The following is a 22,376-nucleotide window of genomic DNA, read 5'->3' as shown; positions in this document are numbered from 1 at the left end:
AAATTGGAGTATTCAAGTGATTCACTTTATATATGTTGTGGCATCAACTCATGATTCCCGAGGTGGCATTAGGGTAATTTAGGCATAGGGGTTGATTGCACGTTTTCATACTATGTTCCCCGATAGAAATCTTGGTGTGCTCCTTTAAGTTCTTTGTGTTGCATTGAGTATTATGAATCTTAATTTGCATTGGTGTTATTTCAGTACGAACTCTTGATAGATCGATCAGAAATGATAACTTCTTATCTTAGTATGAACTCTTGCAAATATTGATCAGAAAGAATAACTTTGAGGTGGTTTCGTACCCTACAAAAAAATTCTTCTTATGTTCTCCGCTAGATAGGAACTTTGGAGTGATTCTTCTCGCATGTTGAGGGATTGTTATGTGATCCAATTATATTAGCACTGTTGAGAGATTGCACTAGCGAAAGTGTGGACCTTAGGCCTCATTTTCAAGCATTGCAATACTGTTTATGCTCACTTTTGTTACTTGCTAACTTGTTTTTTTTATTGTTCCTATTACAAAAATCAATATCTACTATAATTACTACACTTGTATCACCATCTCTTCGCCGAACTAGTGCACCTATACAAATTACCATTATATTTGGTGTGTTGGGGACACAAGAGACATTTATTATTTGGTTGCAGGGTTGTTTGAGAGAGACCATCTTCATCCTACGACTCCCACGGATTGATAAACCTTAGGTCATCCACTGAGGGAAATTTGCTACTGTCCTACAAGACTGTCGTTTGGAGGCCCAACACGAGTCTACAAGAACAAGTTGTGTAGTAGACATCAACCTCTTTTCTCGCGTCATTGCCGGGGAGGTGGGTGATTGAAGGTATATCTTTAGATCTTGCAACTGAATCTTTTAGTATCTTGTTTTATTAGTAGTTTGGTTTATAAAAATAAAATTACAGAAAATGGAATTGAGGTGGTCTCATATTGTTCATCTCTATCATATCTTTCTTGAAAATGATGGAAAGGAAAATTGTGCTCAATTGCTAGAGGAAGAATGTATGAAAATGCTTAATGTGAAATCCTTGAATGCTGACCATGATAGTAATACTGTTAGTATGAATTCTCTGAATATCCATGATGCTAATGATATGCAAAACCACAAGCTTGGGGATCCTATGTTTGATGAAGATGATATTTTTAGTCCCCCAAGTTTTGATGAGCAAATTTATTATGATGAAAGATGCCTCCTATTTATGATGATTATATTGATGAAAGTGGGTTTTGAAGAGTGTCAACTCTAGGTACTAATGATCCCACTATTTTGGAGGGTGTTGAATCTTTTCATAATGATAAAAGTGGATTTGGAGAGGTCATGACTTTATTTAGTGATGAATCCACTATTTTGGAAGAGGTTTTAATTGACTATAACAACAAAGTTGCTATCTATGATGATTATTGTGCTTACATGTGTGTTATAAAGAGTAATAGAAACCATGAAACTTGTCATCATGATTTTAATTTTCACATGGATTATGTCAATCAAGTATCTCATGATGGTTATTTTGTTGAGTTTGCTCCCACTACTATGAATGATAAGAATTTTTCTTGTGTGGGTGGTAATAAAAATTATATGCTTGTGCATCATGAAAAGAATGTCGTATGTGATAGTTATATTGTTTAATTCCTTCATGGTGCTACTGAAAATTATTATGAGGGAGGAACATATGCTTGTAGGAATTGCAATAATATCAGGTTTCCTCCCAATGTGTTCAAAGTTTTGAAGTTATGCTTGTTTTGCCTTCCTATGCAAGATGATTCTTGCTACAATAAATTGTTTGCTTGCAAATTCCCTATGCATAGGAAGTGGGCTAGACTTAAATGTGCTTGCCATGTGATTCATGATGCTCTCTTGCATGTTTCAATTATTATTCCTATACGAGCATCATTGAAACCATCATGTCTAGCTAAAAGGCATTAAGGGAAAACGCTTGTTGGGAGACAACCCAATAATTATCCTTACTATTTTTTAGTGTTAACATGATTAAGCTACTGTGATAATCATGTTTTATAGCTTTTATTTCAATAAAGTGTCAAGTAAAGCCTTTGGGATAGTGTGGATACTTGCTTGTTTGATTCTGTGCAAAACACAAACTTTTACGTCCGGTGCAGAATTTCTCTGATTTTACTGAAGAATCAAAAAATTCTGAAATTTTTACGCAGTTTTGTATGCAAGTTCTATGAGTTTTCCTAATTTTTTATAATTTTTAGAGGCAGGGAAGCATGGATTGCATGCAGATCTTCACAGACTGTTCTGTTTTTGACGGATTCTGTTTTTCATGCATAGTTTGCTTGTTTTAGTGTTCCCATAGCTTATGTTTAGTGATATAAATTATGGGAATGATATAATACAGTAGGAATAATGTGAGAACAACTATGAATATTGTCTTGATAGTACCTAAGAGAATGATCTATATTTATCATACTAACCCATCTCACGAACTTTCGTTAAGTTTTGTGTGATTGAAGTTTTCAAGTTCTGGATGAGATGCCAATATGAGGAGAATAACGATCAACAATAACCTAAGCTTGGGGATGCCCAAGGCACCCCCAAGGTAATATCTAAGGAATACTCAAGCACCTAAGCTTGGGGATGCCTCGATAGACATTCCCTCTTTCATCTCGAACATTATCGATATATCTTGCTTGGAGCTATATTTTTATTCATCACATGATGTTTTTTTTGCTTGGAGCGTCATTTTATTTTGTTTTTCTCTGTTAGATGTTATTTATAATCTTGTGTTTCAATAAAAATTTCCAAGAATGGCCTTTAGAACGCTTGAATTACATGTGTGATGTGTGCTGTACAAAAACAGAAACTTTTGCTATAGTATTTAAATTATCAAATTTTATGTATTGTGGAAAGTTTCTGAAATTTTTACACAGCACTGTAATACCAATTTTTATCACGTCCTAAATTTTCATAATTTATGGATATACATAAGTATACTCTTAATATAGATTGCTACAGACTGTTCTGTTTGGACATATTGTTGTCATAGTTTTGTTATCTACTTATACTATAGTTTCCATAGCTTATATTGGTAGATATAAATTGTGGAAATGATGATATACAGTACCTAATGTTTGGAAATTATTATTCAACTTGTCTTGGCAGTACATGAAGTGTTGATTTACTTTTATGTGTACTAATCTATCTCACAACTTCTTTTCAAGTTTTGTGTGGATGAAGTTTTTTAGACTTAGGTGAAACCGGGATATGAGAGGATTGAAGGAGATACAAAGTCTCAAGCTTGGGGATGCCCAAGGCACCCCAAGTAAATATTTCAAAAAGTCTCAAGCATCTAAGCTTGGGGATGCTACGCATCCCACCTTTCTTCATCAACAACTATCGGTTAGCCTATGTCGAGCCTAAATTTTTATTTGTCCACATGATATCTACTATTCTTGGAGTGTGTTTTGTTTTATTTTTTGTTCTAAATAAAATATCAGATCTGAAAATCTTTATTGAGAGAGAGAGTCCTCACATAGCTACTTAATTGTTTGACTACTCATTGATCTTCACTTATATCTTTTGAGAGTAGTTTGATTGAATTGCTTGAGTGCTTCACTTATATCTTTTTTAGCACGGTGGTGCTGTTATTTTTAAGAAATATGCTCTCATGCTTCACTTAGATTATTTTGAGAGTTAGTGTAAACTTTGAAGAAATCCTCTCTTGCTTCACTTATATTATTTTGAGAGTTGAAAAATTTAAAGAAACTTGTGCTCTCGTTCTCCACTTATATTTGTTTGAGAGCTTGTTATTAGCAATGGCAGTTTGATTTAAAAGAGTTTGGTCCCAAAGTGATAGATATCCAGGGGATATATAATAAAAACTTTCATGAAGATCATTGGATGTTAAACTTGATTCTTTGCAATAGTTTTGCGATATGAAGATAATGATATGTGAGTTGTGTTGATGAGTAATAATGCTTTAGTAAGAATAATATTGGTGTTAAGATTTGTGATTCCCTATGCATGCACATGAAGTCACTAATTATGCTATGAAATTACATCCTACTTGTGTTGCACTATTGAGTTTTAATTGTGTTTAATGTCCGCTTATGATGGTTTTCGTTCCTTGGTCGCGCACTTCTCAATCTATTTGCTAGACTTCACTTGTACTAAGCGGGAATGCTGCTTGTGCATCCAAATCCTAAACCCAAAGTTGTGCCAAATGAGTCCATCATACCTACCTATATGTGGTATTTCAGTGTCGTTCTAAGTAAATTTGTATGTGCCAAATCTAACATTCAAAATAAACTTTTGTTCTGTGTGCCTCTACCGCTCATGAAGCGGTGAGGGGTGGATGATATCTTCCATGTTAAATAGGTTATTCTCAAGATGAGTGTTTATTCACTTGTCATTGCACGAGTGTATGGCGATCATAGGGATGCCCAGTCCCGAAATACAAAGAAAATTATTTTATGTTGACAAATAATTAATTCCTTGGGAAGCGTTGGATGCGGCTAGTCGTGGAGTGTGAAAAAATGGTGGAAAAGGAATAAAGTTTATTTTCCGTTTGTGAACCGCCTATGATTTGTTTAGCATGGAAGATATTGAAAACTCTTAGTCGTTTTCGTTGACAGGAACAGCATGCCACCCAAAAAAATTATCTATCAATTTAAGCTTTGAGCTCTGGCACCTCTACAAATATGTGCTTCCCTCTGCGAAGGACCTATCTATTTACTTTTATGCAATTTTTATTTGTGTCTGAGTCTCCATCTTCTCTTATAAAGCACCAACTACGGAACACTATTATCATACTTGAGCATTGGATGTAGCTAATATTTGGGTGTGTTGCATGAATGGATCAATGATTGAGCATGATGAGCTAGGGATAGAGTTCTTTAGCATTGATGTTTTGCAAGACTTGGTTGCTTGTTGATATGCTTGAGTACTAAAGTTTTCATGTCAAATTATAGACTATTGCTTTGAATCATCTACAAGTCCATATGTCCATGCTATAAAGAAAATAATATGATGAACATGTTAGGCAACATTCCACATCAAAAAATTTGTTTTGATCATTTATCTACTCGAGGACGAGCACGAATTAAGCTTGGGGATGCTGATACGTCTTCAACGTCTCTATAATTTTTCATTATTCCGCTATTATATTATCATTCTTGGATGTTTTGCAATCATTTTATATCAACTTTATATTGTATTTTGGGACTAACCTATTGACATAGTGTCAAGTGCGAGTTGTTGTTTTTGCTTGTTTTTTTACTTCGCAGAAAATAAATATCAAACGGAGTCCATATGTCGCGAAACTTTTTGGAGATTTTTGTGTGCCTAGAAGACATCCACGTGACCAAGGAAGAAAACGAGAGGAGGCCCAGACTGCCCACTAGGCACCAGGGCGCACCTTCCTCCCTGGCGCGGCCTCGGACCTAGTGGGCACCTCATGGCCCATCTTGGCGTGATTCTAATGCCAAAAAATCCAACAATTAGAGAAACCTCCAGAAATAACCCTAGACGAGAAGTTTCATGGCCGCAAGCCTTTGTAGCGACACCCTGCGAGAGGGGGAGTTCATCTTCGGTGGCCATCTTCATCATCCTGGCGGAGGGCATGACGAGGAGGGAGTAGTCCACCCTCGGGCTGAGGATTTGTACCAGTAGCTATGTGTTTAATCTCTCTCTCATGTTCTTGAGATGTCATTATATTGATATATCATTGGCCTTGTTAATATAGTTGGATCATATGGTGTTTGTCCCATGTTATTGTTGTGATGAATTGAGTCTTTCACTTTAAGATCTTGTTATGTTGGATTGAATATTTAGGTTTGAGAGCATATGATATATGTCTTGCATGCGGATACCCCTATTGACATTGCGGATATTCAAGTGATTCACTTGATATATGTTATGGCAACAACTTGCAGACTCCCGAGGTGACATTGGGGTAATCTAGGCATGGGGGTTGATTGCACGTTTTCATACTATGTTTTCCAATATAAATCTTGATGTGCTCCTTGAAGTTCTTTCTGTTGGATTGAGTATTATAAATCTGAATTTGTTATGGTGTTATTTTAGTACGAACTCTTGGTAGATCGATCGGAAAGGATAACTTGTTATCTTAGTACGAACTCTTGGAAAGATTGATCGAAAAGAATAACTTTGAGGTGGTTTCGTACCCTACAAACAATTTCTTCTTATGTTCTCCGCTAGATAGGAACTTTGGAGTGATTCTACATTGCACGTTGATGGATTGTTATGTGATCCAATTATATTAGCATTGTTGAGAGATTGCACTAGCGAAAGTACGAACCCTAGGCCTCAATTTCAAGCATTGCAATACCATTTATGGTCACTTTTGTTACTTGCTACCTTGCTATTTTTTATTGTTCCTATTACAAAAATCAATATCTACTATCATTACTACACTTGTATCACCATCTCTTCGCCGAACTAGTGCACCTATACAAATTGCCATTGTATTTGGTGTGTTAGGGACACAAGAGACTTTTTATTATTTGGTTGTAGGGTTTTTTGAGAGAGACATCTTCATCCTACGCCTCCCACGAATTGATAAAACTTAGGTCATCCACTCGAGGGAAATTTGCTATTGTCCTATAAAACTCTCCGCTTGGAGGCCCAACACGAGTCTACAAAAACAAGTTGTGTAGTAGACACCACCTTCCCAGCTAGCAAACTTTTCATGGCTCGCGAGATCTCGTCTTCAGTAAAGGGGGCTTCTAGGTCGGCGAGGTCAAAGCGGTCATCTCACACGAGGTTTGTCGTTGTATTTCCACGACATCTGTCACGGGGTGGCTTAGATCATGGTTTGGGGCCGACGGGCACCGACGGCGTCTGGGAGCAGGTGAAGGTGCAAGACACATGACGTCTAGGAGGTGTACAATAGTGGGGAAAGGAAGGGGCGGGACCCGGCCGCCAGTCTCTCCCGCTGGCCGCAGGGCCCGTCGGGTGTCGAGTCTTGTCCGGTAGGGGGCCTGCCGATCGAGCACGTGAGTGGTCAGCACGCCGGTCATCGCGGAGTAGGTAGGCACATGCATCGCTACAGGGCCGCGCCGCCCGATCAACCTCGGGAGTGACCGGGGGCCGTGTAGCCTCGCTGCCTCTAGCATCATGACTCCATGTAGCCTCGCTGGACCTATCAATGTGCACTGTAGCCACACGCGCCCCTGTGTCGTGGGTCTTGTCTTGTCGTCGTACGTTGGTACAAACGGATGGGACGGGTGCTGACCACCCGGTTGTCGTTGGGGCCAGTCGGGCTGGCCCGCTATCGCCAACCGGAGAGCAACGCGACGGCTAGTCGGACCGCCTGTCGTGAGCCGGCCCAGGGGGGCAGTCACCCCCCAAATGTCTTGGAGCGGGGTTTCCTCCGCTTTGGTATACCCAGGGGCCATTACCCCGTCAAGGTTTATGATTCTATGAAGAGTTCCTACCTTTTATTTTCTAAATGTCCAATTATCATGATCAATATTGGCGTGCAGTGTTGTTGGCATGTCCATCAGTGTTGTAATGGTGTGTCTTATTTTTGTGATGCAAATTACCCTGGATTAGTTTCTTATCTTTTCCATTGAAATTTAGCAGGGAGAACCTATGAGGAGAAAAGCATGGGCACACATCGTTAAGATTAATGCTTTTTAAAGCTGGTCGCTTCAAGTTCTCAACTCGCTGAAATTGTTAGTGAGGTTGATTTGCAAGTTACAAATCCAAGTTCAGTTAACACTTCTGATCAAGATATGCTAGACATGGTAAATGTTGTAGAACAAGAAGAAGTCATAACAACACCTTATGACAAAGACTGTGGTAAACGTTGTCAAATTTCAGAGCTCCCACCAGACAAGCAAGATGACACTCGACATTTTTATATATCTAAGGGAGCATATCGACCAGAGTTGGAAGAATACCCTCTGACCTTTTTGGAAATTAATGGCAAAGGGGGAGAAATATGAAAGCTACCAATAAGCTTACATAAAGGGGGAGAAATATCAAAAGGGGGAGATACATGTTCCTAAGGGAAGGTCTGCCTAAGGGGAGATCTACCTAAGGAGATATATCAAATCTTACATATTCAGGGGAGCAACACCATTAAGGGGGAGAGAGAGATAAAATTGTTTCAGATATTTTTTCCACTATCTTTGGATTGAACTTGTCTTCCCCTATCTACTCCTAATACCTACATGCTATGATTCACGGGAGAGGTAATCTTACTTATTCATTCTTAAGGGAGAAAGTTCTAAACTCTCTTGGAGACATATCTATCATCAAATCAGAATTCTCATATGTCTTCAATATCTTGGTACCTTTGAAGCTCTTTGCATCCTTACAATAGAGTACTCTTGTGTTGTCTAACATTTGTTTTCCCAGTTGTAGTCCTACTGCTAAGACTCTCAAGAACCTCAAGGTAAGTATATGCATCATATCCTTGTTCACGATGATCTCTTGTCTCTTGCACATATTGTTTGCAAGAGTGAGTCTTGAACATGGAAGTTCTTCACTCACATATCTTTGATGCATATAGCCAAGATTTACATGGCATGTCTTGTCCTTCTATCATGTGTGTGCCCATGCAGTCAAAAGCAACTATCCTTTAAAAGGGATTGCACACATTTAGGGGGAGCTTGCACTGGTCATGTATCTTTCAAAGCGGACATATTCTAATGCTTATCTTCATTTGAAGCTTTGTTTGTGTGTTGTGATTCAGTAACCAACTTTCTGTACCACCAACTTTCACATCGGTGCCATCGAGATTCAGTGACCAACTTTTTGTTGAGAAGATTCCAAGAATCGCAATTTCCGATTTTGAAATCGGTCTCACCGAGATTTGGAAACTAGTCTAGGTCATCGAATCGATACCACCGAGATTCATATATCGGCCTCATCGAGAATTCAAAAGTTGACACATTTAGTGCAACTCGGTACCACCGAGATTCGGTGTCACCGAGTTGGGCAATAATGTTGTAACAGTTGGATTTTGGGGATGCCTATATATACCCCTCCACCCACCTCTCATTTATAGAGGAAGCACTTAAAACACACTTATACTTGCGAGATCCATTCTTGTGAGAGAGAGCCACCTACTCACGTGTTGAGATGAAGAGATTCCATTCCAACCATTTGAACCTTGATTCATAGCCTCCCCAAGTTGCTTTCCACAAGATCAATCTCTTCTACCCCTGCCAAATGTGTGTGAGAGAGTGATTGAGTGTTGAGGAGACTATCTTTAGAAGCACAAGAGCAAGTAGTTCATCGTTCTACAACATCTATTACCTTTGGGAGGGTGGTGCCTCCTAGATTGGTTAGGCGTCGCTTTGGAGCCTCTCACTTCGTGCTGTGGAGTTGAACCAAGATGTTTGTAAGGGCAAGGAGATCGCCTACTTCGTGAAGATCTACCATGAGTGAGGCTAGTCTTGTATGGGCGAAAGCCATGGTGGAATAGGCAAGGCCGCTTCTTCATGGACCCCTTGCCGGTGGAGCCCTCTGTGGACTCTCGCAGCCGTTATCCTTCGTGGGTTGAAGTCTCCACTAACATGGACGTATGATAGCGCCACCTATCGAAACCATGCCAAAAATCACTGTGTCAACCTTTGCGATCTTCCTAAACTCTACTTCTTATTACGTATGCGGAGTCTTTACTTTTCGCTGCCATATTTGTTGACTAGCATGTGTAGGATGCACTAGACTTGTTAGAAATGCTAAAATCTGTCAAGCACTAAAATTGAAAAAAGACTAGGATTTTAATTTATGCAAGTAGTCTATTCACCCCTGTAGACACCTCTTCTATCGACCCACACAAGACCAGTATGGCTCATATCAACAAGGTGATAGAAAAGCAAAATGAGAAACTACCTACCGATGCAAGATTGAGCCTTAAGACTACCATCGATGCCATGAGGTTAGCATTTTTTTACATCAACTAAGATTTGGCATGAATTAATGTTTTGATATCCAACATCTAGTCGCTACCTCATTTTCAGCTAGATGTGTGCACCAAAACCTTGTTCGACATGATTATTTTGTCTTATGATATTTTGTATCTACCTTGTTCGACATGATTATTTTGTACTAGATTTATTTTTCTTTTACTTGCCTTGGCTTCCGTCACTGCGGTGAACTGCCGACTGTCCGGCAGCCGGCCAACCGAGACTTGCCGCAGCCGTACTCCCCGCATGGCACTGCACTGCAACACGTCGGCACCACAGGAAATCGCCACCGCTCCAAGTCAAAACAGCGGCCCACCCGCAGCGACCGCGCCAGGCAGGTCAGAGAGCGTGAGCCAGCCGCACCGAGCAACGCAGGCCGAGCCGAACTGTCAGAAATGCCCCTGCTGCCCCCGTCTCCTCCCACTCCCCACAGCAGCACGACCCGCACCCCAACCCCAATCCCCCCCCCCCCCCCATCTCTCTCCTCGACCTCGCGCGCCGTCTCTGCCGCGATCCCTCCCTCCCCACTCCCCCCAAATCGCCGTTTTTTTCTCGCCCCCTCCCACCCCCCCCCCCCACCCCGCCTCGGATCGCGCCCGAACCCCTCGCCCGCCCCGCCCCGCCCCGCCGACCCCACCCCAAACCCCCAATTCTCGCGCCGGCCCTGCGCGCAATCGGCCCCGATTCCGGCCCGAATTCGACCGCGCCGAGGCCTGCCGTCTCCGGCGGGCGTCCCGCCTCCGCAGGAGCGGGTTCGATGCGGGGTCGCGCGGCCCGGACGGAGCCCCCGCGGATCTAGGGTTTCGGTGCTAGGGTTTACCGCAGGCGGTGGCGATCGATCCGGTGATGGTGCGGCGCGGCGCCGGCAGCCGCCGAGGAGGGGTCGATGCGGGGCCATGCGCGGCGGTGAGCGGCCTCTCGTTCGGCACATGTGGCCGGCAACTCGCGTAGAGGCAGAAGCAGCAGCTCCAGCTTCGGCACGCGGACCTCCTCCTCCCGCCCCTTCCGGTTCGTGTGCCCCCCTTACACCGCTGACAACATCCCACCCTCCGGTGCCGACGACTCCCCCAGCCACGCCGCGAAAGCAGCAGCAGCAGGTCGTCCGTTCTCCGCCTCCGGTGTCACCTGACGACTTCTTCGTAAAGGTGCCTCATCTGATGGGAATACCCTTTGGAATTTGCCAGTATCGTAATTGCTCTTATGCTTCTGCTTGAAATTTTTCATCTATATTATGTACTGTAACTAGACTAGATTTCTTTCTGCTCTTGGGAGAATAGAGAGAGATGGACATGTAAGGAAATTATGTGTTTATAAACTTGAGTTTTTATCTGTTGAATTGGATGCACCGAAAGGTCCACCCAAAAGCCCAAGGGGAAAGTCGATCAATATATTTCAACACAACCTCTCAGTTTTAGGATCTTTCAAACCTCACATGGGCATTGTCGGCCATAACTATTTTATCCATAGCGCGTTCACGAGTCTTGAACACGAGGCTTCCTTTATCGGATGCCTTAGTGGGAAAGGTTGTCAATATACTTCAGCAATATCATAATTGTTGTTCTGCATCTGCTTGAAAATTATCATCTGTATACTGTACCTAGACTGCTGCCTCTTGAACCTAGGAAATTAGAGATGGTGGTCTCCAACACGTAAGAAAATCATGTGCTCTCTAAACTTGAGTTGCATTATTCGAATGGCATGCACTGACCATTTTGCCCAAAAGCTTGAGCTGAGGGGGAAAGGTGGTGAATATATTTGAACACCCCCATCAGGTCTAGGCTCTTTTATACCTTATAATTAACTTGGGACCGATGTAGCCTGTGGGTCTTGACCTTGAGACCTTTTGTCTCTGATGCTGTATTGAATTGCATGCACTAGCCAGTTCACCCAATAGCTCAAGCTGATTGGAAAGGTGGTTATTTGAACAGCGTGCTAGCATGAGGTGCTAACATGCTAAGAGCTGGGTCGGTGTGCGTGTTAGAACCTAATTTGATCATATAATTGGCTCTTGGTATAGGAGTAAGAAAATGATGTTTAAGGCATTTTACAAGCATTATGTTGGTCATTGGTGATTTGGTGTGGACATACGTGTTTCATGGTAAGCCATGCCTTACTTATGCTGGAGTTTGCCACAGTGATGTGTTTTACCTGCTGTTTGCACATCTTTAGTTGTTTGTTTTGCTGATGCACTACATACTAGGAAATTCCTAAACAGTTGCTGATTATTGAGCTTATATATTGCAAAGTAGGAAAATAAGAAGCAAAAATGGAGACCAGACCTAAAACGTGGGTATATTGATATCTCCTTCTGCTGTTTACCCTAGCTGTTGTGCTCCGTGATGCATTATAAGTTTATAGTTTTCCTTTTGAGAAGAAAGTTCTTCTAGGTTTGTATATGCTGGTTATTGTTGCAGATCGACAAACCTAGCAAAAAAGAACTCACTTGCCCAAGCTGTACAGATAGGACATTTTACTTGGTGGCCGTCTTTCAACTGTTTGTTGGGTCCATCACTTAATGTTCATTAGCTTCGTCTGAATTACAAAAAATGTTATTGCACCTCACTTATGAGGAAATAAATCTGAATCATGGTGTCGCTGTGGTCTATCTTGAAGTAATGTCCAGAAAATATAACGGAGGTCATAAGGGTGTGATTAGATCTTGAACATGGTCTATGCTTTCTGATCTTGCTGAAGGAGTTTTTGGCTGTTCTACAATTTTACACCAAGAAGATAACTTGATTATTTTCACATTTTGTGGTTTAGCAGCTTGGCTATATGCCAAATTGCTGTTTTGTAGAGACATTCTTATTTGGCCCTTTCCTAAAATGTTCTTCCTGATTTGGGCTAAATAAACATTTCCTACCTTATTTGAAACTAGACGTAAATGTGTTCTTTATTGACATTTTCGTCCATTTTGCTCACTAACAGTGTTAAGCAAGAAGTGAAAAGACATTTCTTCCCCTCATGTAGATAGCTCATGTAAATTTGCAGTTCTCTAATTATGCTGAACTCATTAGGCAAATAGCGGACTGCCCACATGCCAGCCCACACAACGTAGTTCGAACTCCAGTGAACACACGGGGGTGATGGCTTGGGAGCGTGCGACAACAGCAACAACGGAGGAGGTGTTGTGCGAGGCCGGGGAGCTTTGCAGCCCAAGAGCAAGGTAATGGCAAGCGGCGACAACTGTGATAGGAATCAACTATAGAGGGGAGGCCTAAGCAGCGGAAAAGCAGCCAACGGAGCTCTGTCTTGCAGGGGCGTAGGCTTGAGTATGTGAGGATTAGAGGGTGCGGCGCCGACAGCTTTAGAGGAGCACTAGGGTGTTGGAGAAGCAAGGGAAGGACGAAGAGCATCGTCGGCAAGGAAATCATGGTGTGGCAGTGCTCCACCGGAAGCGGAGAAGATTGAACACAACGATGGCGGTAGAGGGCTTCCCATGTCTATGTGAAGCTAGATGACAAGGTTTGTAGGTGCCACGTAAGCGACAAATGATGGCGGGGATGACGTGCTCGAGCATCGAGTCTCGGGCCACCCTGGCTCGATTCCTTCGGCAATCGGAGTCTAAGGGTGTGTTTGGTTCTAAGGCAAGGACAGTCTTAGCCTTGCCTAGCAAGGATATGTGTTTGGTGGAGTAATGATTTGTTTGCTTTTGGAGGCAAGTTAGCTCGTAACTGCAGCTAAATTCTTGCCTGGCTGGGAGAGCCGAATTGGCTCTCTCGCGATGGCAAACTAATGAATCGTGGGTGAGACCAGTCATGTAACCGTAAACTGGGGCAACATAACCAAACAACATCGCTTAGCTTAGTGGGCTATGTCACAGACGGGCTAGTTTAATTTAGCCTGGCTAGGCGAGGCTAGCAAATGATCCAAACGGACCCTAAGCAACTAGGCAGTCTCAATGGGCAAGGTTTTGTGTCGAGGGGAAGGTCAGCGACAAATGACCTTCTTCGGCGCTAGTGGTTGCGGTCCGGTGAGGAGGTGTAGGATGCCGTTGAAGGCCTAGGCTCTGGAGGAGCCATTGGGTCCATGGGCTGGTTGTCCGAGCTGGCCAGGATGTGCATATGGTAGCTGAGAAACACCTCCTGGCTGCCGAGAAGCCGTCGGTGACTTCACTGTTGGTGATCCATCAAATCAGTGTCTTGTCCAATGTTTGCGTGTGCGCTATGTGTTCGCCGTGTAGTGCTAGTCGAGATCGATCAATCTAGCTGGTGGTAATTAGTGTAGTGCTAGTCTAGATCAATCAATCTAGCTGGCGATAATTAGTTCAATATTCAACACATATGTGCTAGTCTAGATCGATCAATCTAGCTGGTGGTAATTAGTGTAGTGCTAGTCTAGATCGATCAATCTAACTGGCGGTAATTGGTTCAGTATTCAACACGTACGTAAGCTAGCCTCCTAGAAAATCCATCCATCTTCTTTCTTCGGAGGACTCATGCGTTGCTTAGTACTTGCGCATAACTTCATACATGAGCCAGCAATATCGGCCAACAAGGTCGCTAGACAGCGGGGCGAGCAGTGCAGTCGGGACCTACGTTAACATCTCTCCTGCATTTTTTTCCTTTCTCGTTTATATTTTATATTGGTCCAAACAGTTCTTTTTGTCGTTTTTTCAACACGAGGGGCAAAAGCGCCCAACAAGGTTGCCAAGCAGCGGCAGTCGACACCTGTGTTAACATCTATCTTGCATTTTTTCCCTTTCTGATTTCTATTTTATATTGGTCCAAATTTTTTTTTGTAGTTTTTTCAACATGAAGGGCAAAAAGGGCCAATCAGCGACATTCGGGACCTATGTTAACATCTCTCATGCATCTTTTTTTCTTTTTGGTTTCTATTTTATATTGGTCCAAACATTTTTTTGTCGTTTTTTCGACATGAGGGGCAAAAGCGTCTTCTCATGGTCCCACTTAATGTCATTAGTGGGCAAAATGGACGGAAATGTCATATAAGGAATAATAGTTACGCCTAGTGTCAAATTGGGAAGAAAATATTTTTCGGGGCCAAATAAGAACCTCTTTTTCTTTTACAGTGAAGCTCGATTATGCTTCTTCATTCAATTAAAAAAAAGAGATCATCTGGGACTAGCCCTTTGTGGCATATTTTTATAGAAGTCTCAAAGCACCATGTGCCACTCTGAACTCGATCACGGGTGGGCTAGCTCGCTCCTTGCGAGCCTAGCCAACAGGGTCACACCCTGTTCTCGCTTCATTCAATGATTTTGAAGTATTATAGTATGCTCATGTGCTTGCAGTTCCGTTGGTAACATGACGAATATTTTGTTCCTCAAGAAAATAATAATAGTTTAATTATTTCAGGACGGACGGGAGATTCGAGTTGGTGACTGTGCTCTTTTTCGTGCTATTGATCTCCCTCCTTTTGTTGGATTGATACGTTGGATTGAGAAGCAGGAAGAAAGCAATCCCAAGCTACGCGTAAGTTGGCTATATAGACCTGCTGACGTCAGGCTCAACAAGGGGATACAACTGAACGCTGCCCCAAACGAGGTCTTCTACTCTTTCCACCAGGACGAGACATCTGCTGTCTCACTGCTCCATCCTTGTAAAGTTGCCTTTCTACGCAAAGGTGCTGAGCTGTCATCTGGGATTTCTTCATTTGTATGTCGGCGTGTGTATGATATTGACAACAAGTGTTTATGGTGGCTTACCGACAGAGATTATATTAATGTAAGTTCTACAGTTACCTTCCTTTTTTCTATCTATTATATTGTCGGTTAATGTGTGCAAATTATGGCCAGGAACGACAGGAAGAAGTAAATCGGCTCCTAGACAGAACGAGGCTAGAAATGCATGGTGCTGTGCGGTCAGGTGGGCACTCACCAAAGCGGCCAAATGTTCTGTCAGCTTCCCAGCAATTGAAGGCTTGTTCAGACGGTGCTCAAAATTGTGGCCCATCTAAAGGGAAGAAGAGGGACAGAGGCGAGCAAGGGATTGATCAAGCTAAACGAGATAGTGATTGTCCTCTTAAGGTTGATGACAGTGAACCTGGAAATGTTAAGGGGGACAATATGAAGTCTGAAATTGCAGAGATAACAGAAAAGGATGGACTTCCTCATGCTGAAGCAGTCGACAAGCTAGTTCAATTCATGCAACTTGATCAAATTGAGCGTAAAATGGACCTTGCTGGCCGAGTAAGGCTTGCTGATATTATTGCAGCTACAGAAAGTCCTGATTGCCTTAGCAGGTTTATGCAACTAAGGGGCCTCCCGGTCTTGAACGATTGGCTTCAAGAAACTCACAAAGGGAAGTCTGGTGAAGGGGGTAGTCCTAAAGAAACTGATAAGCCTACTGAAGAACTTATCCTGGCCCTGCTTCGTGCACTAGCAAAATTGCCTATCAGCCTGACTGCGTTACAAAGCTGCAGTATTGGGAAATCCGTGAATCATCTGCGCAGCTATAAAAATCCGGAGATACAGAGGAAGGCTAGGTATCTTGTTGATAGCTGGAAGAAGCGTGTTGACGCTGAAATGAAGTCAACTGATGCAAAATCTGTAGTGTCAGGTCAAGCTGTTTCCTGGTCAGGGAAAGTAGGGTTCCCAGAAATTTCTAGTGCTGGTAACGGACGAAGTGGCTCAAGTGAGCCCAGTCCGAAAAGTGCAGGGTTCCATCTTTCTTCGCCGAAGGCTTTGAGTGCTACATCTGGTGCTGCTGATGCCGTTGCAAAGTCAAATCCTTTCACATCTGGCTCTTCAAAATTACAACACATGCAACCAGCAAATGCTGCAACCAACTTAAAGGACCCACCATGCAAATCAGCTGCTGGGACTTGTGGCCCTGATATTCCTGCAGTGAAAGAGGAGAAAAGTTGCAGTTCAAGCCACTCACTGAATAATAGCCAGTCATGCTCTAGTGATCCTGGAAAAACAGTTGGTTCTTTGAAGGAGGATGCACGGAGCTCAACTGCCATTTCAGCTAGTGCTAGTAAAATTTCTGCACGTGGCCATCGAAGGGCAAACAATGGGCTTCTTGGTTCTGGATTCCAGAAGGAAGCTGCTTTGGGAAGGTCCAGCCAAGGTGATCATTCTTTATTGCAGGAAAGATCATCACAATCTGGCTTGGTATGTGAGAAAGGAGCTGACACACCTCACATTAACAATCATAGATTGGCTGTTCGGTTTCCAAAACCAAGTTGTAGCCCTGGTAGGAGCACAAGTGGGGGCTCTTGTGAGGAGCCATCAGTTTCTGGGAGTAGAGCTTCGTCTCCTGTTAACGCAGATAAGCATGAACAGAATGATCGTAGGGTGAAAATGAAGGTTGAAACTTCTCAGGTCCATTTAGGTTCTGATGCTAATGCTGAGCCTGAACGAAGCAATGATACTAAAAGAATTGCAGGTTCTGAGGAAGGTGATAAATCACCTCGTGGTATGCTGGATGGTGACTGTAGCAGGACCGCTGAAGAATCTGGTAAGGATGCATGTGCATCACGAGTTGCATGCTCGTCAAATATGGATGAAAAAGACACCTGCTTAGGTGAAACCAGGGTGCAGAACTCGTTCAGTCCTTTGAATGCTTTGATTGAAATCAAGTACTCCGAAGCTAGTCATCCCATGCAAGCTGGAGATGATACAGCAATGAATCTTCTTGCTAGTGTTGCTGGAGAAGTATCTAAATCTGAATTGATGTCATCCGCTTCACCGACGAATTCGTCTGCAAATAAACATGGGTACGAGGGCCAGAATATTCGGAAGCCACAAGTAGGGTCTGATGAAGGCCCATCACAGCACCTGTATACATCAGATGATGTTGAGAAAGTCATCTCCGAGAAGGAAGACAAAAATGATGCTTCTTTGTCTGTAAAGGAGGAACAACGCTTGGGTAATTCTGGAACTTGCTTATCGTCTCATGACAACAAGGGCACGGTGTCTACTAGTCCTCTACCTGGAATAGATTCTAAAGCTTTTGAATCTTCTGTTAAGACTGCCAGCCATGAAGTTGAGTATAGAAACAATGGTCCTCGTATACATTCTTCAGTTGATTTACTTGGTGGTGGTGATCAGACGCCAAAAGCCAGACAGCCAACTGATATTAAGATTCATGCAAAGTTCAATATCAGCATTGCTGATGTCGACACGGCATCAGGCAGTCGATGTAGTTTGGTTGCTCCAAATAAAACATTGCTCCCCTCTGGGGAATCTTCTTTATGTGGTGCTGATAAACAAGGTCAAGGTTTATTTAAATCATCAGACCAAACACATCTTCATGGTCTACCAGATCACCTTGAAACCATCAGATCTACTGACAACAGTGCTGCTGGTAAATTGGATTTAAAGACTTCATTCTCATCTTCGGCTGTGGATATAAAAAATGCTGATGGTCTAGTGGTTTGCAATAAAGTGCTGAAAGAGCATGAGAAAAAAGAACATCCTGCGTCCACTTCAGCTGATTTTACCAAACCAGATATATCAGTAGTGTTGCCACTTGGTGCAGCGAATGGGATATCTGTGATTAAAGAATCAAAAGACTGTTCCAGTGAATCAAGTAGTCAAGTAAAACATCGCACTGTCATGTCTCAGGAAACTGAGCATACTGCAAGGCACAGTTCAAAGAAACCGAGTGATGAAGTAGGTGGGAAAGAGGACATTGTCTCATCAGATGAGGGTTCTTCTATGGCTAACACCAACTCAAATGGTACAGCTAAGCTTGATTTTGATTTGAATGAACTTGGGGACGAAGGGAATCACTCTGAGCCAGCTACCTCTACTGTTGTATGTTCTTCTGCAATTCATTTACCTGGTCTTTCTCCATTCGTCTCACCTATTTTAAGTGGTCTGCCTGCCCAAATAACAGTTGCTGCTCCAGCTAAAGGACCTTTTGTCCCTCCTGAGAACCTACTAAGAGTGAAGCCTGAGGCTGGGTGGAAAGGTGCAGCAGCTACAAGTGCATTTCGTCCTGCGGAACCACGGAAGACTTTAGGGATGTTTCTAAGTGCACCTGGTAGTGCAGTGTCTGATGCTGCCGGGAGGCAATCACGCCAAGCATTTGACATTGATCTAAATGTAGCAGATGACCAAGTTCCAGAGGAAGACATCTCACAGATTTCTGCCAGGACATTTGGTTCTGAATCTGGCAACCCTAGAAGTCGCACTGGTCCTGTACGAAGTGCTGGCTTTGAACTTGACTTGAATATGGCTGGTGAAGTTGCAGAGAATAACCAAATTTTGTCAAATGCTTCACACAGAGTTGAAGTCACATTGTTGCCATCAAGGCCGTTGCCAGAAGTTTTACCGAATACTGATACAAATAGCTCGAGGAACTTCTTTGATCTCAATAACGGACCAAGCCTTGATGAAGCTAGTACAGAACCTGCACAAAGGAGCCTATCATCTAAAGGCGCTAGCAGCATACCATTCCTACCTCAAGTTGCTGGCCTTAGAATGAACAATACTGAAATTAGTAACATGCCACCATGGTATGCTTCTGCCAACCCATGCGGTCCCATGGCTATGCAGTCGTTTTTTCCTGCTAGAGAACAGCCTTACCCAATTGAAACAGCACCTGGAACTCAGAGGATCATTGCGCCTACTGCAGATGGCGGCCACTTTGGAAGTGATTCCAGTAGGCCTCCAGTTATCTCCACATCGCCAGCAATGGTCTTCCACCCTCCTGCATATCAGTATGCAGGATTTCCTTTTGCCCCCGGTGTTCACCTTCAAACATCAGGGTTTCCAATTGGATCGGTGCCATACGGCAATTCTGCACCTGCAGGAGTTCCATATTTTCCAACCATTGCTCCATCATTTGCTGGGTCAACAGGCGCATTACCTGCCCAGCACGCAAGGCAGTATGCAATAAACCTTCCTGAAGGTAGCAGCAGTGATGGACATGACAGTAACTGGAAATGGAGAAGACAGGGGCTTGATCTTAATTCTGGCCCTGGAAGTATAGATATAGAAGGGAAAGACGAACGAGTACCTCTATCGCTTAGGCAAAATTTGATCACACCGCCACAAGCGTTTGCGGAGGAGCAAGCAAGAATGTTCCAAATGGCGGGTGTAGGAATAAAGAGGAAGGAACCTGAAGGCAGTTGGGATGCTGAAAGAGCGTCATCATACAAACAACTATCATGGCAATAAGAACTTCAAAGAGTTCTCCTTGCAGCGACTTCAGAGTCTGGTGAGCTTGTATGTACCGCAGTTCTGACTTTGAGTCAAATTCAGTCTCTCTCGCAGCTCCTCTGTTCCCTCTCTTTTAAGCTGATTAGTTAATGGTGCTTTTATTTGCAGGGGCGACTGAGTGGGGTGTTGTATTGCACCCGTTTGGGCGTGCTGAGATGTACAAGTCACGTGGGTTCATCTCCTTGATGATTTGAATTGCGAGAGGAAAAAACTTTGCTGTAATTGCTGTAAATGTTAGTCATATCCATACTTACCTGGAACAGTTTTGCTCAGCTTCAGCAGTTGCCTTGCTAGAGTTTCTGTACCTGCCAGGCTTGCTTCTATTTTACCCAGGAGGGTATGGCTTTGGAGATGGAACGGTGATTTGTCCTCGGCATCTTCAAGCATCTGAAACTGCTGTAATTAGTTTCGGTCGGTTTGTTTTAAGTTCTTTTCTTCTTCTGATAAACTGTTTTTACATTGCTGAGGACATCGGCAGTTTAACATATGATTTAGATGTGACATGTATTCCTGCTGGGAAGCGTTATAACCGTAGATCAGGAAGAAATAATTCGCCTCGATTGATGTTGTCTTATGCATCAAGCTTGCCTGTTGTTGGCTTCCATGTGCTTTCATCTTACGCAAATATTTGTATGTGCTGTGTTATTCCAGGTATAGTTTCATATTTCTTTGATTGTTCTTGCTCGTTGTTTGGGGTAGTTTGCACAGTTTCATATTTTGTTGATTGTTCTTGCTCATTGTTTGGGGTAGTTTGCATGGTGCGTGTTATGGATATGCCTCTTGGCGTATCCATGAATTTGCAGCAACCACTGTGTTAATCAAGATATAAATTATTATCTGGGTGCTAAATTGTAAATTTTGGAGGCTTGCATTTGAGACAATGTAGCATGTAGGATTAGAAATTGAATTATTGTTTTTGACTCGACGAGTGCGGGAGGGTAAGGAAGTTAGCCGAGCCTAGGAGGATACGCTTAGGTAGCTGGAACGTAGGGTCCCTGACAGGTAAGTTACGGGAGCTAGTTGATACGGCGGTGAGGAGACGTGTTGATGTCCTATGTGTCCAAGAGACCAAATGAAAGGGACAAAAGGCGAAGGAGGTGGAGGATACCGGCTTCAAGTTGTGGTACACGGGGACAACTTTAAACAAGAATGGAGTAGGCATCTTGGTCAACAAGAGCCTTAGGGATGAAGTTATGGACTTTTTTTTTGATAACACAGAAACTTTATAGATCATGGCATAATGTCCATACATATAGTTTCCCGGATGCATTTCGGGGATACACCACGCCAAACACGACATTCTAGCTGATTACATGATCTAGCTAATAAATGTGTAGCAACATTTTGTTCCCTACGCACATGAAATATAGAACATCTCATGAAGGAACCTCTAAGTTGCTTGATATCCTGAATCACATGATCACATAAAGATCGATCCTAGCTCAGTGAATTGATGCGCTGGATAACCGTCAAACAATCTGAACCAAGGATAACCTCCTGAAACCCTTCACCCAAAGCAAATAGCAAACCTCTCTCAATTGCAATGGCCTCTGCTAGTTCTGAAAGTATCACATTAGGAACACCAATACCATAACAAGTAATGCAAGAACCAGAATGATCTCGCATCACCACACCTGCTCCCATGCTCCTGTCATGTGAGAAAAGGACATCATCAACGTTTATCATCACCCTACCTGCCGGCGGCGGAACCCAAGATGCTGTTGGAGAGGGTTCACGCCTATGGTTGGTTGAGGAAATGAACAAATGCTCCACAATCATATCAACATAATCTTTAATTTTCAGAGCAAGACTAGAAGGATGCTGAGTAATATTTTTTTCACGGAGAAATATGCCAACACGTGACTGCAAGGACTGTCGCAGCAAGATCATCACAACGAGCCAAAAAATTTTCCATCTTTTGTAGCTTGTGAAACCTTGCCGACCAAGATGCAGATTGAAGTAATGTTTGACATCATTCCAAACAGCTTGTGCATAAGGGCAAAAAAGCAATGCATGCTCTACGTGCTCACCAACAGAACGGTGGACACAAACCTTAGAAGCAGGAATATGTCGCCGTTGTAATTGCATTCCAGTTGGCAAACAATCATGAGCAAACCTCCAAATAGTTATCAACATCTTCCCTCGTGCCTTGATCGCCCATAATTTGTTCCATGAAATAGCATCACCACGAAGATTAGAAGTCATACCCCGGCCCGAAACACTACGGGATGCAACCATCTTAGTCATCCTGGCGAGATGATAAGCAGATCGAACCGAATATGTAGCAGAACGGGTGTGCGGCCATGATACAAAATCAGGAAC

The 22,376-nt window shown here is 43.0% G+C and overlaps 1 protein-coding gene across 2 annotated transcripts; it reads left to right on the top strand.

The window, feature by feature from the left end:
* The first annotated feature begins 10,606 nt into the window (after positions 1-10,606).
* LOC123402758 lies at positions 10,607-20,614 on the top strand. 2 transcript variants are annotated; one of them, XM_045096713.1, is made up of 4 exons: positions 10,607-11,064; positions 15,238-15,606; positions 15,678-20,052; positions 20,163-20,614. In XM_045096713.1, exons 1-3 carry the CDS (start codon positions 10,816-10,818, stop codon positions 20,010-20,012), a joined length of 4,953 nt encoding a protein of 1,650 aa, XP_044952648.1. In that variant the 5' UTR covers positions 10,607-10,815; the 3' UTR covers positions 20,013-20,052; positions 20,163-20,614. The 2 variants fall into 2 exon arrangements, with proteins under 2 accessions (XP_044952648.1, XP_044952647.1); XM_045096712.1 differs by having other exon boundaries at positions 15,678-20,060.
* Positions 20,615-22,376: the final 1,762 nt, after the last annotated feature.

Source organism: Hordeum vulgare, chromosome 6H, assembly GCF_904849725.1.
Source record: "Hordeum vulgare subsp. vulgare chromosome 6H, MorexV3_pseudomolecules_assembly, whole genome shotgun sequence".
Lineage (NCBI taxonomy): Eukaryota > Viridiplantae > Streptophyta > Magnoliopsida > Poales > Poaceae > Hordeum > Hordeum vulgare.
The sequence above is the reverse complement of the archived record's forward strand: the minus strand, read 5'-3'. Positions and strand labels throughout refer to the sequence as shown.